A 23,192-nucleotide genomic window follows, 5' to 3' on the forward strand; every position below is an offset into this window, starting at 1 on the left:
CCCAACCAAGCCCCACTGCTTCTTAACACAGCGCGCATCCAACCCGGAAGCCGGGTCGGAGGAAACACTGTGCACCTGGCGACCTGGTTAGCGTGCACTGCGCCCGGCACACCACACCACATGAGTCACTAGTGCGCAATGAGACAAGGATATACCTACCGGCCAAACCTTCCCTAACCCAGATGACGCTAAGCCAACTGTGCGTCGCCCCATGGACCTCCTGGTCGCGGCCCGGCTGCGACAGAGCCTGGGCTCGAACCCAGAGTCTCTGGTGGCACAGCTAGCAAGCCGCACTGCTTCTTAACACAGTGCGCATCCAACCCGGAAGCCAGCCGCACCAATGTGTCAGAGGAAACACTGTGCACCTGGCGACCTGGTTAGCGTGCACTGCGCCCGGCCCGCCACATGAGTCACTAGTGCGCAATGAGACAACCCGCAATGCAGTGCCTTAGACCACTGCGCCACCCGGGAGGCCCTCATCATCATCATATTATATTATGATTTCAGTTTGTGAGTATGTGATTTGAGGGTTAGAAATGACCTGTACACTCTCGTTGGCTCGCCCTCGCTTCAAACTCGTTGCCAAACCCACTGGCTCCAGGTCATCTACAAGTCTCTGCTAGGTAAAGCACTGCCTTATCTCACTGGTCACCATAGCAGCACCCACCCGTAGCACGCTCTCCAGTAGGTACAGTGCCTTGCGAAAGTATTCGGCCTCCTTGAACTTTGCGAACTTTTGCCACATTTCAGGCTTCAAACATAAAGATATAAAACTGTATTTTTTTGTGAAGAATCAACAACAAGCGGGACACAATCATGAAGTGGAACGACATTTATTGGATATTTCAAACTTTTTTAACAAATCAAAACCTGAAAAATTGGGCGTGCAAAATTATTCAGCCCCCTTTAGTTAATACTTTGTAGCGCCACCTTTTGCTGCGATTACAGCTGTAAGTCGCTTGGGGTATGTCTCTATCAGTTTTGCACATCGAGAGACTGAAATGTTTTCCCATTCCTCCTTGCAAAACAGCTCGAGCTCAGTGAGGTTGGATGGAGAGCATTTGTGAACAGCAGTTTTCAGTTCTTTCCACAGATTCTCGAATGGATGCAGGTCTGGACTTTGACTTGGCCATTCTAACACCTGGATATGTTTATTTTTGAACCATTCCGTTGTAGATTTTGCTTTATGTTTTGGATCATTGTCTTGTTGGAAGACAAATCTCCGTCCCAGTCTCAGGTCTTTTGCAGACTCCATCAGGTTTTCTTCCAGAATGGTCCTGTATTTGGCTCCATCCATCTTCCCATCAATTTTAACCATCTTCCCTGTCCCTGCTGAAAAAAAGCAGGCCCAAACCATTATGCTGCCACCACCATGTTTGACAGTGGGGATGGTGTGTTCAGCTGTGTTGCTTTTACGCCAAACATAACGTTTTGCATTGTTGCCAAAAAGTTCAATTTTGGTTTCATCTGACCAGAGCACCTTCTTCCACATGTTTGGTGTGTCTCCCAGGTGGCTTGTGGCAAACTTTAAACAACACTTTTTATGGATATCTTTAAGAAATGGCTTTCTTCTTGCCACTCTTCCATAAAGGCCAGATTTGTGCAATATACGACTGATTGTTGTCCTATGGAAAGAGTCTCCCACCTCAGCTGTAGATCTCTGCAGTTCATCCAGAGTGATCATGGGCCTCTTGGCTGCATCTCTGATCAGTCTTCTCCTTGTATGAGCTGAAAGTTTAGAGGGACGGCCAGGTCTTGGTAGATTTGCAGTGGTCTGATACTCCTTCCATTTCAATATTATCGCTTGCACAGTGCTCCTTGGGATGTTTAAAGCTTGGGAAATCTTTTTGTATCCAAATCCGGCTTTAAACTTCTTCACAACAGTATCTCGGACCTGCCTGGTGTGTTCCTTGTTCTTCATGATGCTCTCTGCGCTTTTAACGGACCTCTGAGACTGTCACAGTGCAGGTGCATTTATACGGAGACTTGATTACACACAGGTGGATTGTATTTATCATCATTAGTCATTTAGGTCAACATTGGATCATTCAGAGATCCTCACTGAACTTCTGGAAAGAGTTTGCTGCACTGAAAGTAAAGGGGCTGAATAATTTTGCACGCCCAATTTTTCAGTTTTTGATTTGTTAAAAAAGTTTGAAATATCCAATAAATGTCGTTTCACTTCATGATTGTGTCCCACTTGTTGTTGATTCTTCACAAAAAAATACAGTTTTATATCTTTATGTTTGAAGCCTGAAATGTGGCAAAAGGTCGCAAAGTTCAAGGGGGCCGAATACTTTCGCAAGGCACTGTATATCTCACTGGTCACCCCCAAAGCCAATTCCTCTTTTGGCTGCCTTTCCTTCCAGTTCTCTGCTGCCAATGACTGGAACGAACTGCAAAAATCACTGAAGCTGGAGTCTCATATCTCACTCACTAGCTTTAAGCACCAGCTGTCAGATCAGCTCACAGATCACTGCACCTGTACATAGCCCATCTGTAAATAGCCCATCCAACTACCGCATCCCCATACTGTATTTATTTATTTATCCTGCTCCTTTGCACCCCAGTATCTCTACTTACACATTCATATATGCATATATACAGTGCCTTGCGAAAGTATTCGGCCCCCTTGAACTTTGCGACCTTTTGCCACATTTCAGGCTTCAAATATAAAGATATAAAACTGTATTTTTTTGTGAAGAATCAACAACAAGCGGCACACAATCATGAAGTGGAACGACATTTATTGGATATTTCAAACTTTTTTAACAAATCAAAAAGTGAAAAATTGGGCGTGCAAAATTATTCAGCCCCTTTACTTTCAGTGCAGCAAACTCTCTCCAGATGTTCAGTGAGGATCTCTGAATGATCCAATGTTGACCTAAATGACAAATGATGATAAATACAATCCACCTGTGTGTAATCAAGTCTCCGTATAAATGCACCTGCACTGTGATAGTCTCAGAGGTCCGTTAAAAGCGCAGAGAGCATCATGAAGAACAAGGAACACACCAGGCAGGTCCGAGATACTGTTGTGAAGAAGTTTAAAGCCGGATTTGGATACAAAAAGATTTCCCAAGCTTTAAACATCCCAAGGAGCACTGTGCAAGCGATAATATTGAAATGGAAGGAGTATCAGACCACTGCAAATCTGCCAAGAAAGACCTGGCCGTCCCTCTAAACTTTCAGCTCATACAAGGAGAAGACTGATCAGAGATGCAGCCAAGAGGCCCATGATCACTCTGGATGAACTGCAGAGATCTACAGCTGAGGTGGGAGACTCTGTCCATAGGACAACAATCAGTCGTATATTGCACAAATCTGGCCTTTATGGAAGAGTGGCAAGAAGAAAGCCATTTCTTAAAGATATCCATAAAAAGTGTTGTTTAAAGTTTGCCACAAGCCACCTGGGAGACACACCAAACATGTGGAAGAAGGTGCTCTGGTCAGATGAAACCAAAATTTAACTTTTTGGCAACAATGCAAAACGTTATGTTTGGCGTAAAAGCAACACCCTGAACACACCATCCCCACTGTCAAACATGGTGGTGGCAGCATCATGGTTTGAGCCTGCTTTTCTTCAGCAGGGACAGGGAAGATGGTTAAAATTGATGGGAAGATGGATGGAGCCAAATACAGGACTATTCTGGAAGAAAACCTGATGGAGTCTGCAAAAGACCTGAGACTGGGACGGAGATTTGTCTTCCAACAAGACAATGATCCAAAACATAAAGCAAAATCTACAACGGAATGGTTCAAAAATAAACATATCCAGGTGTTAGAATGGCCAAGTCAAAGTCCAGACCTGAATCCAATCGAGAATCTGTGGAAAAAACTGAAAACTGCTGTTCACAAATGCTCTCCATCCAACCTCACTGAGCTCGAGCTGTTTTGCAAGGAGGAATGGGAAAAAATTTCAGTCTCTCAATGTGCAAAACTGATAGAGACATACCCCAAGCGACTTACAGCTGTAATCGCAGCAAAAGGTGGCGCTACAAAGTATTAACTTCAGGGGGCTGAATAATTTTGCACGCCCAATTTTTCAGTTTTTGATTTGTTAAAAAAGTTTGAAATATCCAATAAATGTCGTTCCACTTCATGATTGTGTCCCACTTGTTGTTGATTCTTCACAAAAAAATACAGTTTTATATCTTTATGTTTGAAGCCTGAAATGTGGCAAAAGGTCGCAAAGTTCAAGGGGGCCGAATACTTTCGCAAGGCACTGTATATATTCTGCACATCTACCATTCCAGTGTTTAATTGCTATTTTGTAATTACTTCGCCACCATGGCCTATTTATTGCCTTACCTCCCTTATCCTACCTCATTTCCACATACTGTATATAGACTTTTTCTACTGTATTATTGACTGTATGTTTGTTTGTTCCATGTGTAACTCTGTGTTGTTGTATGTGTCAAACTGCTTTGCTTTATCTTGGCCAAGTCGCAGTTGCAAATGAGAACTTGTTCTCAACTAGCCTACCTGGTTAAATAAAAAAATATATAAATAATAATAAAAAAAATGTTTTTACTTCGCCATAATAAAGAACACATTTTATTAACAATGGCAACACTGCCATGTTGATCTGAGCCTAGCTGTTGGAAAACCACATTACATGCTGACCAGACCGCGCCATCGCACGCATTTTGACGCAATCAGGACACGCAGGTTGAAATATCAAAATGAACTCTTAACCAACTATACTAATTTGGGGACAGATCAAAAAGCATTAAACATTTATGCCAATTTAGCCAGCTAGCTTGCTGTTGCTAGCTAATTTGTCCTGGGATATAAACATTTGGTTGTTATTTTACCTGAAACGCACAAGGTTCTCTACTCCAACAATTAATCCACAGATAAAAAGGTAAACCAATTTAGTTTCTAGTAATCTCTCCTCCTTCAGGCTTCTTCTTCTTTGGACTTTATATGGCGGTTGGCAACCAACTTTAAGGTGCATTACCACAGCCGACTGGACTAGAGTATGGACCTCAGTTCATCTTTCAAACATCTATGTGGGTATATGCTTCTAAAAAACAATGAGGAGATGGGAGAGGCGGCACTTGCATGGCGTCAATCCTCACAAAGAGAACTAAATTATATTTTAGCACCTGGCTACGCAGACACTCGTTGACGTACACCAGCAGTGTGGGTGCAATGATTGAATAACATGTATGTATATATTTATTTTGCAACGCTCGTGCACACGACACTAGACGTGTAGTCAGCATGTAGTGTCCGATTTTTATCTGTCGCAGATGAACCACCCCCGACTTCATTCCTCGACTGTCGTTTGCAATTTGTTGCTTTCGCTTCACCATTCAAACGTGCCGGATATCTGCAGTGCAGCTCGTGGCAACGTCATCTCGCTGTCTGCGTTTAAATTAGAAAGTCAATGTCAATGTGACCCGCCAGATTCAGAAGTTTGAAAATTACATAAAAAAAACAACAACGTAAAAACACCATTATATTCCTGCCCCCCAAAAACCTACAACTGAACATAATTTATGATGGTTTTATTTTATTTTCATTTCAGTTTTTGTTTACTTGCTTGTGACCCTGCTATTTTGGTCTGAGCAGAGGTTATAAAAATACCCTCAGAGGTGGTGATAGTACATTGTGTGTAATCTTGAACACCAGACAGATCTTTCTCTCCTCCATGATCGATTGCCAGTAATCTGAGCCCCCCCCCCCCCCCCCCCCCACACACACACATGGCTTAAGTGCAGGGGGAGAGGCAGAAATGGAGTGATGGAGAGATGTATTATTGATGATGTTCGCTAATGACTGTTGAGAGCTGAGCTGCAGTGGTTCACGCGGACACTCCCCTGCCTGCCTGCCTGCTGGAATATAGGAGACAACAAGAAAGAGGGAGAAGAGCAGAGATTGAACATTTATGTATTTATGACTGTGTTATGGCAAGATCTATGAAATAATGAATTTAACAATGCTCCATTTGAATAACTTAGTAGCATAATAAGAAGCTCAATATTGTCATTCCTTTCAGAATGACATTTGTTTACATTATACTGTTATTGTTAAGGATGTTGAAGAAGAGATTGGGGATGTCTCCATTTGACCGTGCATTACTTAATTTAATTACTTTTAGTTGAGGTTTCCTGTTCCGCTTCTATTTGGTTTTTCCTGTTGGGTCTTTTCTGGAGTCACTTGTTATTGGCAGATTAAGAAAGAGCCTGACATTCCCCATGACACATCTTCAAAGACTGACTGGAGAACACTGATTATCATTCCAGCATGAGGTCCTCTTTGACAGGTGTCAAAGTGTGATGGTTTTGGGCCAATATGCTACAAACCCACATGAAAAATACTATGTTATACTATGGTATAAATACTATAGTGTTCACTGTAGTATTTTTTTTCCTGTTAAGTCCACAAAAACACTACAGTGAATACTGTAGTATTCACTGTAGTATACTGTAGTATGCACAGTTAACTATAGTATAAATAATGTAGTAAAAGAAAACTGTAATATATACTGAAGTAATTAATGTAGTGTTTTTGCAGATTCTAGTACACTAGTATTTACTGTATTGTTTTTCAGAATGTACTATACTATTGTATTTACTGTAGTGTTTTTGCGGACTGTAGTATACTGTAGTTATTTTGAAGACATTACTGTCGTATTTACTATTGTGTTTTTGTTTAGTTATCTTTGATTATCATAGAAGTGGGGGATTTTTCCTTCAGGAAACTTACTGGAGAACTACTAAAAGAGCACATTTTCCATAACCTGTAGGACTGGGGTCTAAACAGAGCTTCTGTGCTTTTCCATAACCTGTAGGACTGGGGTCTAAACAGAGCTTCTGTGCTTTTCCCTAACCTGTAGGGAACACAATATATGTAGGTTTCTCACTTGTGGGTGGCACAACTTGCAATATGGGTAAGGGGAATGGGCAGGGTATATGTCAATTAAATCCTATAATATTTACTATAGTTGCAGACTGTTTTTGCAGACATTACTGTAGTATTTACTACAGTGTATTTTTTTTCTACTGATAATACTGTAGTGTTTACTATAATATTCTACAACATTCTATAGTAAGTAAGTACTACAAATGATCGAGGGATAATACAACGAACCCAGTCCTACAGGTTAGGGAAAAGCACAGAAGCTCTGTTTAGAACCCAGTCCTACAGGTTATGGAAAAGCACAGAAGCTCTGTTTAGACCCCAGTCCTACAGGTTAGGGAAAAGCACAGAAGCTCTGTTTAGAACCCAGTCCTACAGGTTATGGAAAAGCACAGAAGCTCTGTTTAGACCCCAGTCCTACAGGTTAGGGAAAAGCACAGAAGCTCTGTTTAGAACCCAGTCCTACAGGTTATGGAAAAGCACAGAAGCTCTGTTTAGACCCCAGTCCTACAGGTTATGGAAAAGCACAGAAGCTCTGTTTAGACCCCAGTCCTACAGGTTATGGAAAAGCACAGAAGCTCTGTTTAGACCCCAGTCCTACAGGTTATGGAAAAGCACAGAAGCTCTGTTTAGACCCCAGTCCTACAGGTTAGGGAAAAGCACAGAAGCTCTGTTTAGACCCCAGTCCTACAGGTTAGGGAAAAGCACAGAAGCTCTGTTTAGACCCCAGTCCTACAGGTTATGGAAAAGCACAGAAGCTCTGTTTAGAACCCAGTCCTACAGGTTATGGAAAAGCACAGAAGCTCTGTTTAGACCCCAGTCCTACAGGTTAGGGAAAAGCACAGAAGCTCTGTTTAGACCCCAGTCCTACAGGTTATGGAAAAGCACAGAAGCTCTGTTTAGACCCCAGTCCTACAGGTTAGGGAAAAGCACAGAAGCTCTGTTTAGACCCCAGTCCTACAGGTTATGGAAAAGCACAGAAGCTCTGTTTAGACCCCAGTCCTACAGGTTATGGAAAAGCACAGAAGCTCTGTTTAGACCCCAGTCCTACAGGTTATGGAAAAGCACAGAAGCTCTGTTTAGACCCCAGTCCTACAGGTTATGGAAAAGCACAGAAGCTCTGTTTAGACCCCAGTCCTACAGGTTAGGGAAAAGCACAGAAGCTCTGTTTAGACCCCAGTCCTACAGGTTATGGAAAAGCACAGAAGCTCTGTTTAGACCCCAGTCCTACAGGTTATGGAAAAGCACAGAAGCTCTGTTTAGACCCCAGTCCTACAGGTTATGGAAAAGCACAGAAGCTCTGTTTAGAACCCAGTCCTACGGGTTATGGAAAAGCACAGAAGCTCTGTTTAGAACCCAGTCCTACAGGTTATGGAAAAGCACAGAAGCTCTGTTTAGACCCCAGTCCTACAGGTTATGGAAAAGCACAGAAGCTCTGTTTAGACCCCAGTCCTACAGGTTAGGGAAAAGCACAGAAGCTCTGTTTAGACCCCAGTCCTACAGGTTAGGGAAAAGCACAGAAGCTCTGTTTAGACCCCAGTCCTACAGGTTATGGAAAAGCACAGAAGCTCTGTTTAGACCCCAGTCCTACAGGTTATGGAAAAGCACAGAAGCTCTGTTTAGACCCCAGTCCTACAGGTTATGGAAAAGCACAGAAGCTCTGTTTAGACCCCAGTCCTACAGGTTATGGAAAAGCACAGAAGCTCTGTTTAGAACCCAGTCCTACAGGTTATGGAAAAGCACAGAAGCTCTGTTTAGACCCCAGTCCTACAGGTTATGGAAAAGCACAGAAGCTCTGTTTAGACCCCAGTCCTACAGGTTAGGGAAAAGCACAGAAGCTCTGTTTAGACCCCAGTCCTACAGGTTATGGAAAAGCACAGAAGCTCTGTTTAGACCCCAGTCCTACATGTTATGGAAAATGTGCTCTTTTAGTATATTCTAGTATTTTTTTCATGTGGGATGGGACATGGCCAGGAAAGATGCAATGTAACATGTACATGGCCAGGAGAGCTACTGCAAACAAACAAACACACATTATTCCATTATCCATGTGTAAAGAACGTCACGCTGCTTGTTTAGCGAGTACCACTTCCTCCCGATTCGTCTCACATGAGGCTCAAACCCAGGACCTCTGCTTTGCTAGCACACATGACAGCCCTCCTGAAGCATCTTACTAGTCGCGCCACATGAAAAGCTAGATATTTGGTAGTGCAAGTGGGGACACTTCAGGCTGAAGAGTAAGCTTCACACATTGCATGCTCTAATATTCTCCCAGGCGGCGAGTTGAGTCTCTTTGAGAAGTCCTTTACTGGAGACGGCCGCTCCTGCTTTTTAAATATTTACGAGTCAATTGATAGGGGCCGGGTGCTTGACTCTGGCAGCCAGCCGCACCTGTCCCCTCTGTCCCCTGACAGACCCCGTGTTCCGGCTATCTCTGCCACCACACAAGGGGATATCATCAGACATCATCACTCATAAGTCCCCAATGCTCCCCATGCTCACAGCCTAATGACATAGAATACACTGCAGTAGTACACCACACGCTTCTGATTGGAAACAAAATGGAGAGGAAAATGAATGCAAATCAAATAGAGCCTGATGAGCACATAAATCATCAGACCAAGACATTACGCTGTTACTTTCAATCATGCTGAGATACTTGTGTTCCTTACCCTAATATAATTTATGGAGAGAATTTGTTTATGTGAACTCAGCTAAATGTGATTATGATATTAAGTGTTCCTGTTAGCCGTGTGTAAACTGAGATTAGACGTCTGCTGTCCTGCTTTATTCTGAGGGCTCCTGTGTCCTTTGAACTGAGATGGATTGGTGACTCCTGACCTCTGACCATGACCTGAGGCTGAGGGAAGGACCACTGACTTGCTCTTTTTATAGTTTATGCAACCACTTTACCTGCACGCTGTCTATAGGATGATGATGATGATGATGATGGAGTACAGTTAGACTTTTCAACATTTTCCCATGGAGCTGCTTGAAGCTGAATTCCAAATTGACCCCTGGCCTCTATCCTCTAGGCACTTTAGTTGATCTGAAAGGATTGGCTAGATGTATCCGATATGGCAAGATGCCCTTTTAGCCTATCAAAGGGCAAGATGGAACTATTACCATGATGCTCTCAGATGTACTGTTTGTAAAGGGTATGGTTTAGGGGAGATTTGGGATTCATTATGGGGGCAACTGTTTGTGTGTTGTCATTCTGACCCCTCCCTCTCTCCTCTCCCCTCTCTCCACCCACCCAGGGAGGCCATCAACAGACTGTGTGAAGCTGTGCCTGGGGGTAAAGGGGCCTGGAGGAGGAAGGTGAGCGAACGTATTTTGATGCAACACTAGTTCAATTGTGTGTGTGTGTGTGTGTGTGTGTGATGCTAAGCCCAGGCTCTGTGCTCCTGTCCTGTAGAACATTAACAAGGCCCTGCAGTCCGTCATGGGGAAGAGTAACCTTCGCTTCGCTGGTATGAGCATCGCTGTCAACATCTCTATAGAGGGGCTCAGCTTGCTCATCCCCACCACACGACAGGTTGGAGATCTCTTCAACTAATGCAACACAAACAATACATGTCAATCTTTAGAAACCTGTTTCCTAACAGGATAGCTGATTTGTAGATTATTTGATGTGATGAAGGACTGATATAAAAGCTGCACCTCCCTCTCTTCCTCTTTCATAGGTGATAGCACACCATCCCATGCAGTCCATCTCCTTTGCCTCTGGGGGAGACACGGTGAGAGTTTGCAGCATAAGTGCACTTTGTGCTTTCCTTTCTCTGTCTGTTTGTTGACATGGGCCGCTTGGCAGACTGCATGTCTGACTTGGTTGCTTTTGACCGCTTTCCAATCCCTTGACTTCACGATCAATAAGCCCTCTAATGCAATTATATCCTAATTCATCAGAGTTTATTGAGGTTTTTCCCTCTGTTGCAGGACACGCCCGATTATGTTGCTTATGTGGCCAAAGATCCAGTCAATCAGAGAGGTATCTCCTTACACACTATTCAGTTTACTATTGTATTTCATAAACAGAAACAAAGCTATGCAGTTTCTTCCTGGCGTTAAACTCATTAGGATTTTCTGGCATAATGGTTTACTAATGTTTGTTTAACTTAAAGATATAGGTTTTTCGATTTTTTTCTTGAAAATATAAGTTGTTATCCTCACAGTGGCGTTGCGTAACTCATATCCTCCATGTTCTCTTCAGCATGCCATATCCTGGAGTGTTGTGACGGTTTAGCTCAGAATGTCATCAGCACCATCGGGCAGGCCTTCGAACTGCAGTTTAAACAGTACCTCCACAGCCCTCCCAAAGCCATCCCAACCGTGGAAAGGTGAGACAGGACCACTGCAGTGAATCTGGGATGATAGAGGGAAGTGAACCAGCAACCATCAGGTTTCCAGACTAGCACACTACAAACTGTTCCAAAAGCCCAGACCATTGGCTGTTGTTGTAATGTGCTAACTTATCTGTAGTCAATAAACCAACACTCATCCATCGCACACCACTGGATCGACTGTTTGACAGTGTGTACAATGACACACAGGCTTGAAATGAGCACCACAATCGACATGTAACCACATGCACCATGGTCAGTGTGCACAAGCACTGCACTCAATATAGGGTTGTGTCTGGAAAGACAAAGACTTTACACACACATGCACTCAGTGTGTTCATTCTGTGTGGTTCTCACGGAATTGGTACAGTGCAAGTATGGTGTGCTACTTAAAGCGTTGACTTGCATTTTCCACAGACACACGCTCAACTCGATATGAAACTCAAACATTTTTAGCTCCGTCACTTGCTAGAAATGTGATATGCGGTGCTCAGATTTCAGTCCATCGAAATCAAAACTGTTATTTAAAGCAGAGTGTGTATCTCCTGCTACCAACAATAGAACCATTCAACTCTAGTGTTTACGTTATCGAATGTGGAGGAGGTATCTGATCCCTTGCCTTGTCATATTTGGGAATTAAATTACCTCTTCTTATCGTGTCACCTCAGGAACATCAGGACAGAAGACTCGGCGTGGGGAGATGACGAGGACTCGTTGGAGCACGACTACTACAACAGCATCCCTGGGAAGGTGCCTCCTTTTGGGGGAGTGGTGGACTCAAGGCTGAAGCCTTGTACGGCCTTGCTGGGCCACATCCACAGCCAACCAGAGAGCAAGGCAGTGCAGGTGATTCCCCAGCCCCCAGCCTCCACCCTCACCACCAAACCCTGATATAGTATTTCTGGACACATGACTAACGACCTTGCCTGGCTTTTCAACATAAAGTCTCAGAGAAGAGAGAGAACTGTGAGCATACAGTAGCAGGGAACCCAATAACTGTCTGGTAGATGTGCCTGCTACATAATTACAAGAGATTGATATCACTCAAGATAGAAACCAGGCCTCTGGGTTATCTAATTGGTGAGAGGAAAGTCTTGCTCATACCCTGCAGCCTATACAGAGGATTCAAACATAAGGTGTCTGTAGAAGTGGAACTATTTATTACCAGGTGGTCTGAAGAGTCATAAAGAAGTACATGTCTACTATTAGTAATGCTAATGTGAGTTTTGGGCATCTGTTTTTAGATGGGTTCTCCGTCCAGGAGAGAGACAGCTTCCTGCCCTTCAGGTCAGCTGTGCTACGAGCTTCACTGGGATACTGAAAACAACGGCAGCTCAGGTGAGACACCATGTGGTCTGATATGGTACTGCACATCACAATACTGCAAGTTCCAGATATTACAATGTTTGTGGATACTTAATTTTTTAAGTAAGAATATTGCAGAGAGTATGTAAGTAGCAATGTATTAGTAAACTGAGTTGTGATTGACAGGTCTGACATCAGATGGTTACCAGCGGGCAGACGGCCAGACTCCGGGGAGCAGGGACTATGAGGAGCACCTATATGTGAACACCCAGAGTCTGGAGGGATTGGAGCAGGGAGCAGAGGGCCACAGGGGGGCCAGGGGGCCAGACAGCCCCATGAAAGACATCTTTGACATGAGTGAGTCTCATCAACAGCTATCCATCCACTGAACACAGCCACTGACACAATAGAGATATTATTATTCAAGATGAAGGGAGCATCTGGGAAATAGGGTTGGCATGTATGGATGATGTCATTCATGTTACAGGTTCCACGTGTGTGCCTTGCACGTGTTCTCACTTTTCCTGGTTCTCTGTAGGACCCTTTGAGGATGCTCTAAAGATGCACGAGGCTGGTGGTGTCGGTGGTAACGGTGGGGTGTGTGTTTTGAAGAACCAGTGGCCCAGCCCGCCCCGACGTCGTGCCCCTGTCGCCCCTACAGAGGAGCAGCTCCGGCGGGAGGCCTGGTACCACGGTCGTATGAGCCGCCGTGATGCTGAGAAACTGCTGGTCCGAGACGGGGACTTCCTGGTACGAGACAGTGCCACCAACCCAGGCCAGTATGTCCTGACAGGCATGCACTGTGGTCTGCCCAAACACCTGCTACTGGTGGACCCAGAGGGAGTGGTGAGTGATAATCACCTTCTGGCATTTAACAGCAGTCACCTATTGACGTGTGAAAATTCTACTTAACTGGAAATTAGGATTTGCCCCATAGAGTATATATTTTATATGGAAATGGTGTCAGCCACTTAGCTATAGCCTAGCATTAGCATTGTTGAGTGCAAAACAATGGTATCAGAAGTATTCTTGTTAGCATCCTTAAATATGTGGTGACCTGCTAACATCTGTTAGCCCACTCCTCCTCGTCACTGTCAGGTACGCACCAAAGACATGCTGTTTGAGAGCATTAGTCACCTGATCAGCTACCACCTGAAGAACGAGCTGCCCATCGTGGCGGCCGAGAGCGAGCTGCACCTCAAACAGGTGGTCCGGAGGAAACAGTGACCCAGCCAGCCACGGAGGGGATGACTTTCTGGAATGGTAAGAGACAGGAATGACAGCCCAAAGGGATTGTGCTCAGCACTGCCTAGTTCTAGATTCAAATGACTGTCTTGTGATAACCTTTGTTTCAGTGTGGGCAGATTATTGATACATGATACTGTATTAATAAAGTTTATGTTCTAGATTTTAGTCTTGTACTGGTCTAGTTCTCTAATATGTGTTTGAGTGATATCCTTTCAAATTGTGCCTGTTTCACCAGGAGTCAGAGGTGTGTCCATGTAAGCCCAAGGGAGGAAGATCTTCACTGCCATATCCATATCCCCAGAATCAGAGCTTTCACTGGGGTAGGAGGACACAGGCGACTCCCTCTGCCCTGGACACAGGAGCATTGCTACAGTACTTGGCTTCCTCCCGCAGTGCCCACAACTGTCCACCATTTCCGCCTGAACTCTCAGCATGCAGTCATTAAGCTAACAAACACCTGGATGCCTCAGAACGGGAGGTAACAGACCAGACAATCACAAGGATGGAATTCTAGGTCAGAGGTCACAGATGGTCCGAGGTCAGATGACATCATCACAGTGACAAACAGTAGTTGTTCCATAGGAAATCATTATTTTCGAGTGCATGATGATGTTGCAGCTCATACTGAATTTCAAACTGCTGTAGTCATGCACAGTCCCAGAATGATTTGGGTTCCCTGTGTCTTTCACTGAACAAATGTGAACATTCATAGACAAAAACATTGTAAATGATATGTAAGAAAATCCTGGCAGAAAAATATCACTCAATTGTTTCATCAGAAAGCAGTTCTTTGCTCCTCAGACATTGGGATGCTTTAATGGACTTTTATATACTGTTCATCTGCAGCAGTAGGAACTGCACCTTCATGAGTTTTATTCATATGTAGTCTCAGGACCAAATTCTGCAGGCTTTAAATATCTGATAGCATATGCTTTAGAGGTACAGTACTAACCAGACACAAACCTAAAAAATGTGTCTGTCCCTCTGTTCCCTCAAATCCACAAGACTACATAACACAAAATACATGGGCAGAACTCTGAATATCAATGTGATTGTTCAATTATAACCACATACTTGTCAACGTGTTTGTATCGGACAGTCGGATCGTCATTGAATACCTACCCGAGTTGTGTATTATCAAGCCTACTGTATGAAGAGAGCACTGGTCAGAGCCTGTACTCTCAGAAGGCAGACTACAGTACTACAAATGACTCAGTGTATATATGATGAACATCTCCTCAGTTCAGTGCCTTAATTGTCCATGTGTTTCATATCTTTCCTCTCAAATCGCTTGTACAGTGTCATACATTCTACATCTACCACCGAAGAAATACAGTAGTGTGGAATGTATGTATGCCCTGAGAGCAAATGACACATTTTCTTTCCATGCCAAACCATACTTTAATCAATGAATAGAGTGGACTGAAAGAAATCACCCATTTTTCTTGTGAAACTTTCTATAAGCTGCTGATTAATGGGGGGGATACTGTATACTGTAGCACCTCCCACAGTGTGTTCTGATTGGTTGTCCTATTATGTGCTTCCTGTTCTATTGTACGAGTCCTCCAATCAATAATCGTTGCAGGCATGGGCCCTAATGGTTTTGATCAGGATTCTGTGTTAAATTCTGTGTTAATGGCAACATGTTTGATCAATCGATAGGGGATCCTTTGGTCTCTGCTGTATCTTTGTCTCAAAGGGGAAAGAGAGAGGACATTGCTTTCTGTGATGTTAGTATACTTTATGCAACTTTTCTAAAAGGACCCCTTTGCTTCCTCAGGGCTTTCTGGTATCTACTCTTCTTTAAACTAAATGCATTTTTGCAATAAAATATGTCAAAATTAATGTTATTCAAATGTGCCTGATTTAGGGCTGACCTCAATTGGTCGATGTTTGGTCGTTAGGCTGTTGGTCGACCAATAATGTTTTAGACGATCAAGGATCTCTGTACTTTGCTCCGTTCATCTTTCCCTCGATCCTGACTAGTCTTCCAGTCCCTGTCGCTGAAAAACATCCCCACAGCATGATGCTGCCACCACCATGCTTCACTGTAGGCATGGCCTTTCTCATGGTCTGAGAGTCCTTTATGTGCCTTTTGGCAAACTCCAAGCAGACTGTCACATGCCTTTCACTGAGGAGTGGCTTCCGTCTGGCCACTTTACCATAAAGGCCTGATTGGTAGAGTGCTGCAGAGATGGGAGAACCTACCAGAAGGACAACTATCCCCCCAGAGGAACTCTGGAGCTCTGTTAGTGACCATCGGGTTCTTGGTCACCTCCCTGACCAAGGCCCTTCTCCCCCGATGGCTCAGTTTGGCCTGGCCTCTAGGAAGCATCTTGGTGGTTCCAAACGTCTTCCATTTAAGAATGATGGAGACCACTGTGTTCTTGGGGACCTTCAATACTGCAGAAATGTTTTGTTACCCTTCCCCAGATCTGTGCCTCAACACAATCCTGTCTCTGAGCTCTACAGACAATTCCTTCAACCTCATGACTTTTTTCTCTGACATGCACTGTCAACTGTAGGACCTTATGTAGACAGATGTGTGCCTTTCCAAATAATGTCCAATCAATTGAATTTACCATAGGTTGATTCCAATCAAGTTGTGGAAACATCTCGAGGGTCAATGGAAACGGGATGCACCTGAGCTCAATTTCGAGCCTCATAGCAAAGAGTCTGAATACTTATGTAAATAAGCTATTTCTGTTTTTTTTTATATAGATTTGCAAACATTTCTAACAACCTATTTTTTCTTTGTCATTATGGGGTATTCTGTGTAGATTGATGAGGAAAATATTTTATTTAATCAATTTTAGAATAAGATTGTAATGTAGCCTCCAGATGCATCGCCATGCGCCTCCCACATTTTGTAACAATGCGGAAGGGTCTGTATAGCTCAGCATTGACATGCTTAGTTGATGGTAGGTGGGAGAGGTACATACTGTATAAACACAAACTCACTTCCTTGACAACAGCTCTGCACTATTCCGCGAAGCGCAAGAAGTATGAATGCTCTGACTTCTGCTGAGGCCATATCCGTAAATGCCATAAATGCGCCCAGATGCACAATGCACTTCTCACTCCAGAATGCGCGCTCTCCTGCCAATTTGTGCACATTCATTGTTTCATAACTTAATTGTGTGAATTGTTTGCATTTCATTGTTATTGTATATCATTTCCCCATTGCATATATCACCAGTAGTACATGTACCATTAACTCCGATAATGTCTATGTTTATGCATTCAATATTATTAATCCAATGTTCCTGTTCTCATTCTCAGAGTTGACACAATGTTTGCAGAGTGCACAACCTATGCTACACCTGTGAGAAAAAAAGTTTGGGTTTGTTTAAATCCATTTAGGCGTTCTGTCAATTTAGTCATTGTCTTTTGTTTAGAGCGCCCTTGTCAATGTTGAGTAAGTAAGCCCATAGGCTACCTGGCCTGTGCGCAAACCTAGTCATATAAATGTGCCCATTGGGGATCTGATTGGCTTAACGCACCACCACTAATGAATGACCTGTGGAGTTTCTCAAAGTAATGTTTTCTTTACCTCAAACACCAAGAAAACGAAACCTGTTTCTATATCCATTGAGAACGACAATACTTTGTTCCTCAATGTATCTGAAAAATCTTTCCAGCTCTCTCCCTTTCGATAACCACTCAAATGTCATGCTCTGATCCAGTGGAAACATAATACAATAGGCTTCTTATCAGTGCCTGGCTTGACTTGGACTGAAATATGTTCCGGTACTCATTTTGGGTGCTGGTACTGTTTATATTTAGGTGCAGGAACTCCACAATACCTTTGAGCTACTAATATTCTTTAAGGGGAACAGGAGCTTAAACAGTATAACATTTGAGGTGCTGGTATTCAGCTCCGTTGAGGTCTTGTCACGGACCGGCTCCTCTCCCGTAACAAAGAGGCAACAAACAAAAATATATTTACTAACTAAAGTAAACTATAAACAAGTAACAATGGCGTGTGTAGTCAGTAGTGTGAGTGAGTGGTTGCAAAATAAAATAAATTAATTTAAAATGAAAGAAGTGAGTGGTTGCGTGCATAGATGGTGATAATGACAGGTCTTGAGAGGGGCCAAAACAAACGAACCAAAAATTGACCGAGGTAAAAAGAGTTTCAAGTTGGATATTCGCGCTTTCAAACCACTTGAGCCACAGACTCCAAATAAGTGTCATGGTGTTGCGCACAACATTGTACAGGTCTTATTTTCACGATTTGGACCTTAATTCGCTTTAAAAAGCTAATAAACATGTGGAAATGCAAGCAGTATTTTGTATCATGTTGAATTAGTTAGGGAGCGTAAACAAAGTACAAACTTTTTTTAAATTTGAATTTCAATAGCTCCTTGGTCATGTGACCTACTGGGAGCACATGTCAGCCCCCACCGATATCCCTGGCCTAGCCTAAAACAGAGGAAATCGATGAAAAGCTTCTGCATGTTAGTCCTATCACTTTTGAGCTTTTAGTATTTATTTATCCAATAAATAAACATCTAAACAAGGAGGTAGAGGCAGGATTTTGGTTTCTTTCTACGTCTTTATTGTAAGAATATCATACAAAATATATTCAATCAGTAGGCTCATCACACAATTGAGACAAGAGATACATTCTTGTTACTCAATACAAGTAATTATCTATAAATACATCTCTTTCTGATACCAGAAAACCATACCTGTCAATGTCTATCCAGTTCAACGCTAGTCATGAAGGGGCTAGCCTCTTATGTCTTTCCAAGGCTACACGTACTGTATGCAGAACAGACCCGTTGCTTTCAGTAAGTGTGTACATATACTGTAGTTAGTAGAGGGTATAGTACAGTGATGGGTCCCATAGCCCGTTGTGTCTTGCATTGCACAGGGAGTACACTGCCTGTGGGGGTCAGTAACCCTGGTCCTTGTGTGACATCCTCAGGATCTGCAGTAAGAGCTCTTGGACCTCCTCATCCATCCGGCCCTGAGGAAGATACAACAAGTCTCCTTCACATCCCCTCAACAACACTTCATATTGCACTGACCCGATAATGACGTGTCTTCTACAAAGGTGCATAGAGTTGTACTTACCTGTACAGCAGCCAGTAGATGGGATCGGTATACAGCTACAACTTGTCTGTGCTTTCGTTCCCAATCCTGTAATAAGATATACAATACAGACAGTATGCTCCAGCATTCTTTAAACCATGAACCTCTGTATTTGTTTTGGCTCAGTGATGCCCTCACCTGGAGCTCCTTGGAGAGTACAGCCACTCTGTTCTGCAGCGCCACCTGCTGGCCAGGGTTCACAGGAGGGACTCTCTCAGAGTGGGAGTGAGAGGAGGAGTGGGAAGAGGAGAGTCCCAGAGGAGGACTCAGGGCCCCCAGAGCCTCCTTCAGACGGAAAACCTCCTTAGACAGCTCCATTATCTACACAGGGAGATCACAGATCCCTTCATTTCCCATGGTCTTTTTCTCAGTTCCAAATCACACTCATGCCCTCACACTTCAGCACTATGTGTTGATCTAAATGGAATGGACAGTAACATGGTCACATTCCACCCAGCTTACCAGAGGGCAGGTTGCCTGATGACTTATACTGAATTTAATTCCACTGCTCTATTTATTTATCGCTACGTACTTTCAGTCTGAGACCGCCATCGTAAAAGTCATTTCTGCTGATGTTAAAGAGTGTGGCATTGTACAAAACAAGTCATCAGCGATTGGATCGTCTCTAACCAATCAGAGTATCAAAGCCAATGATTTTACCCACATGTGTTCAGGCTCTGGCCCAACCCATTGGTTTCTTTGACCAATCAAAATGGTTTGAATGTGTTCGCATTCGAGAAGTCATGAGGGAGGAGATCAAATCCAGACTCATCATGGAGAAGAAACATTAGTTGGTGTGGCGTTTGGCCTAAGCGATGTGGATGGGTAGCCAGGCAAAGGGGTAGGGTCTAGGGGTCGATTTCCAAATAAAGTACAGTGTCGCTCAATTTAACTTCTACCATCTGTGTCTCTGTCTCACCTTGCGGTCCTTCTCCTTGACCAGGCCCTGGGAGTCCTGGATGTCTTTGTGGAGCTCCTGGACGTGGCTGGACTGGGCCTGCAGGTCAGCCAGCTGCTGTTGCGCCGTGGCCACCTGAGCCTCGGCCACCTGACGTTCACTCTTATTAAACAGAGCCTCCCGCTGCACCTGGAACACCTGTTGGGAGGGAGACCGGGAGAAAGAAAGAGGTTTTATTTTATTTATGGTTTCACACACCGGATAGATGCAGTGAAATGTGTTGTTTTACAGGGTCAGCCATAGTAGTACAGCGCCTCTAGAAAGGGGGGGGGATAGATGAAGGGAAAAGGCTGTAAGGAGATATAGAACACACACAGAAATAAAGCAAAAGGAGTCTGTAGTCTGTGGCTTTTAGTCAACTCTTGAGTTAATGTTTGTCTCTAACTTTCTTCAAATTCTCAGTATTTTGGTAAACAAGAACACACACACACACACACACACACACACACACCTCGGTGCAGGTCTTCTCATGTTTGCGTGTGAGGTCGTTGAATCGGGCGGTGAGTGTGTTGATGTCGGCCTGCAGTGAGAGGCGCTGGGACTCGTGGTCCTCCTTGGACACCAGGCCCTGTTCCAAAGCCTTCTGGGACCTCATGTCTCTCAGCTCTGTCTCCTTCACACTCAGAGCATCCTTGGCCTCTGCCGCACTGCTCTCACTGGCCTGCAGAGCGCGCTGCAGCTCCAACTGATACAACAGGAACAGTAGACAGCATGAAGTCAGGAAGTACTACTTTCGTAGTACTGTCAAAGATTTTTACAACTAACCCAGGATAGACCAGAGCATGTCGTTTTCAGTGGGAGAAAATTAACCACCGTGGGCAAGCCAAGCAAGGAGTTGGGCCGAGCCAAGCACGAGCTAGTGAGATCCCATTGGTGCGTTTTAGAATTTATTGGAAAATTTCCATTAGGGAGCGCCTACACTGTGACGTGCCCTTGTGCAATAACTCAATCTGCCCTTTGCACTCCTAAACAACGCCGTTTTTTTAAAACTTTGGCATATGGTAAAGTCCACAAAACGCAGTCAACTTTTTTCAGATTTTAGTTTTGGAAACAGAAAACTGTATGGAGATCAAATGTTTCATCGATGAGAAAATTAGCAGAATGTTGGCCAAAATCCATCTTGCTCCATCTTCTCCCACTGCCGGCCACTGAGCTTCCTCTCATCACTGGATGCTTCACATTTATACATCCAGTGAAATATCGGTCTCATTGATCTATCTGTGGTACTGTAGTGTAGGCTACCCAGTCCCTCCAGGATTTCACTGGGCTTTATTGTATTATTTGCAGGGAAACATGCTTGATTTTGCTGGGGCAATTCTGACATTTTGCATGGGAAAGAGGGAAAGAGTTTGTTGACATATTGCTTGATTGAACTATATTATGCAGTAAATGTGCAGTGATCGCTTGAAATTGCGTGCCCTTTTTTTGTACTCCGGTGATGGGTCCGCTTTTTGGCGATAAAATTGCAATGATTTACTGTTTTATGCAGAAATAGTACAGTGATTGGTCAAATTTGCAAGCCCTCGGATAATATGCAGGGAATTGTTGATTTTGCAAAAGAAATTGCGATTGCAGAATTGTGGAATCCTGGAGGGACTGGCTGTATATGATTGACAGAAGTGGTGCCATACGTGGCCAAATGTGGGTCATACACAATTCTGGCATTTAGTTTAGTAAAACATATGTTGTATTTATGATAGCCTAATATCCATTTACTTAAAACCTCATATATATATATATATATATATATATATATATATGATCCGAGGCTAAGTCCCTCGTCGCTTGCATGCATTTCTCGTCAAGCTAACCTTAACTTTATTGTGCTCCTCCCTGGGTATAAGGTCCTCTTGTGTGGCCTGTAGCTGGGCCTCTAGCCTAGCCGTCTCAGTCTGGGCATGGCATCGCAGGGCCCTTTCTGCCTGCAGCTCCTGGGCTGTCTGCGCCAGCTGCTCCGACAGGGCCGATAGCGCCTCTGTGTGTTGGGACAGGGACACTGCGTCTCTCATGTGGAGGGTGTCCTGGGCCCGGCCCTCGCGTTCCGCACACAAACAGTCCAGAGCCTGAGCTGCTTCCTGCCTAGCCACCTCCAGTTCCTCTCTCACCCGTCTCAGGGAGGGCTCTAATTGGAGAGAAGAAATATCACAGACTTAGAGAGTGCTTTGATTGGTGAGAAGTGTCATCACGCAAGCCTCAGAAAGAGTTCTGATTGGACAGAACTGCCGTCACAAACTCAGAGAAACATGAAAGTTATTACATGACAGCAAATGAATGGTTATAAACAACTTATTTAAAGCTTACCACTGTGATTGACTACAGTGAAATAATGTGTCCTTGTGCCACAGAGAGCAAAGATGATAGATAAGGTAGAGAATATTATAATACCGGAGTATAACAATAACAGGACACCAGTTAGACAATAGGGAAACACACCTGATGTGATGGAGGGCTCTGACCCCTCAGACCTATCTTCCTCCTCTTCCTCCTCCTCGTCTCCTTGGTGGTGTGTGGGGCTGGGGGGGCGTAGTCTCTCCAGCTCCAGTAAAGCCTCGTTCAGTCTCAGGCTGGCCTCAGCTCTCTCCCTGGCCAGCTGCTCACACTGCAGACCCAGGGTCACCTGCACCTCATCCAGCTCCGAACGGGGAACACACTGCCTCAGCTCCTCCTCCAGCTCCCCCACACGCCCCTGCAGCCTCCACACCACCTCCCCTTCTTGCTTTACCACACCCTCTCTCCTTTCCCCCGCTCTCCCTGACTCCTTGCTCTCTGCCAGGTCGGCTTCAAGCTCGCTCACCCTCTCCCTGAGGCTCCTCACTGTCTCACTCTCCCCTCCTCCGTCCTCCTTTTCGCCCTCTTTTTCTGTTCCTTTATCTTCCAGGGCTGCCTGTAGTTTCTGAACTTTCTTTCTCAGCTGTTTGACTGTGTCATTGTCCCCTGTGCTCTCGCCCTCACTCTGTCCCTCCCCCTGTCTCTCTCGCTCTTTCAGCACCGCCTCCAGGTCCCTCACCCTCTCTCTCAGCTGCTGCGTCTCCTGGCCCGCCCCCTCCGTCTCACCCACCGTGCCCCCATGGCCCCCTGCCTGTTCCACGGAGTAGACCTCAAGGTGCACCTGTTCTCTCAGCTCCTCCAGTTCAGACTGGGAGTGGGCCAGCTGCTCCTCCAGCCCACACAGCCTCTCCTTCAGCTCCTTACTGCTCTCCCCCTCCATCTCCTCTGTCCGCTCCTTCCCCTCTGCCCCTGACACCCCATCTCCTCCCCCTTCCACCTCCTCACACCTGCAGAAAATCAAATCAATTTATATAGCCCTTCTTACATCAGCTGATATCTCAAAGTGCTGTACAGAAACCCAGCCTAAAACCCCAAACAGC

At 44.5% G+C, this 23,192-nt stretch overlaps 2 protein-coding genes across 6 annotated transcripts in view; one reads left to right on the forward strand and one right to left on the reverse strand.

The window, feature by feature from the left end:
- The window catches only part of shc2 (SHC (Src homology 2 domain containing) transforming protein 2), a 28,463-nt gene extending 12,807 nt beyond the window's left edge, over nt 1–15,656 (forward strand). For 3 of the 5 annotated variants that reach the window (XM_036978064.1, XM_021603853.2, XM_021603854.2), the window contains 11 exons: nt 10,131–10,191; nt 10,289–10,408; nt 10,557–10,610; nt 10,810–10,861; nt 11,084–11,210; nt 11,882–12,059; nt 12,458–12,551; nt 12,705–12,875; nt 13,057–13,364; nt 13,593–13,781; nt 14,002–15,655. In XM_036978064.1, the coding sequence (XP_036833959.1) occupies nt 10,131–10,191; nt 10,289–10,408; nt 10,557–10,610; nt 10,810–10,861; nt 11,084–11,210; nt 11,882–12,059; nt 12,458–12,551; nt 12,705–12,875; nt 13,057–13,364; nt 13,593–13,745 (1,318 nt within the window). In that variant the 3' untranslated portion in view covers nt 13,746–13,781; nt 14,002–15,655. Of the gene's footprint in view, nt 1–10,130; nt 10,192–10,288; nt 10,409–10,556; nt 10,611–10,809; nt 10,862–11,083; nt 11,211–11,881; nt 12,060–12,457; nt 12,552–12,704; nt 12,876–13,056; nt 13,365–13,592; nt 13,782–14,001 lie in introns of all 5 variants that reach the window. The other 2 variants (XM_021603852.2, XM_036978063.1) reach the window with 2 other exon arrangements.
- A 2,654-nt stretch (nt 15,657–18,310) lies between these two features.
- Nucleotides 18,311–23,083, reverse strand: LOC118964635 (ankyrin repeat domain-containing protein 24-like). Its single transcript, XM_036978065.1, has 7 exons — nt 22,258–23,083; nt 21,636–21,946; nt 20,276–20,509; nt 19,786–19,962; nt 19,005–19,187; nt 18,849–18,914; nt 18,311–18,741 (listed from the first exon to the last, which is right to left on the reverse strand). The coding sequence occupies exons 1-7, from the start codon at nt 23,030–23,032 to the stop codon at nt 18,667–18,669; spliced, it is 1,821 nt and encodes a 606-aa protein (XP_036833960.1). The 5' UTR covers nt 23,033–23,083; the 3' UTR covers nt 18,311–18,666.
- Between the last annotated feature and the right edge of the window lie 109 nt (nt 23,084–23,192).

The sequence above is a fragment of the Oncorhynchus mykiss genome, chromosome 5, assembly GCF_013265735.2.
Source record: "Oncorhynchus mykiss isolate Arlee chromosome 5, USDA_OmykA_1.1, whole genome shotgun sequence".
Taxonomy (NCBI): Eukaryota; Metazoa; Chordata; class Actinopteri; order Salmoniformes; family Salmonidae; genus Oncorhynchus; species Oncorhynchus mykiss.

Excerpts from the sequence above, each read along its gene's own strand:
- LOC118964635 (XM_036978065.1), bottom strand. The coding sequence starts at position 23,032 with ATGGAGGGGGAGAGCAGTAAGGAGCTGAAGGAGAGGCTGTGTGGGCTG. Across the intron at positions 21,947-22,257 it reads AGAGCCCTCCATCACATCAG|AGCCCTCCCTGAGACGGGTG; the intron begins GTGTGTTTCCCT and ends CTCTCCAATTAG. Across the intron at positions 18,915-19,004 it reads TACTCTCCAAGGAGCTCCAG|GATTGGGAACGAAAGCACAG; the intron begins GTGAGGGCATCA and ends ATCTTATTACAG.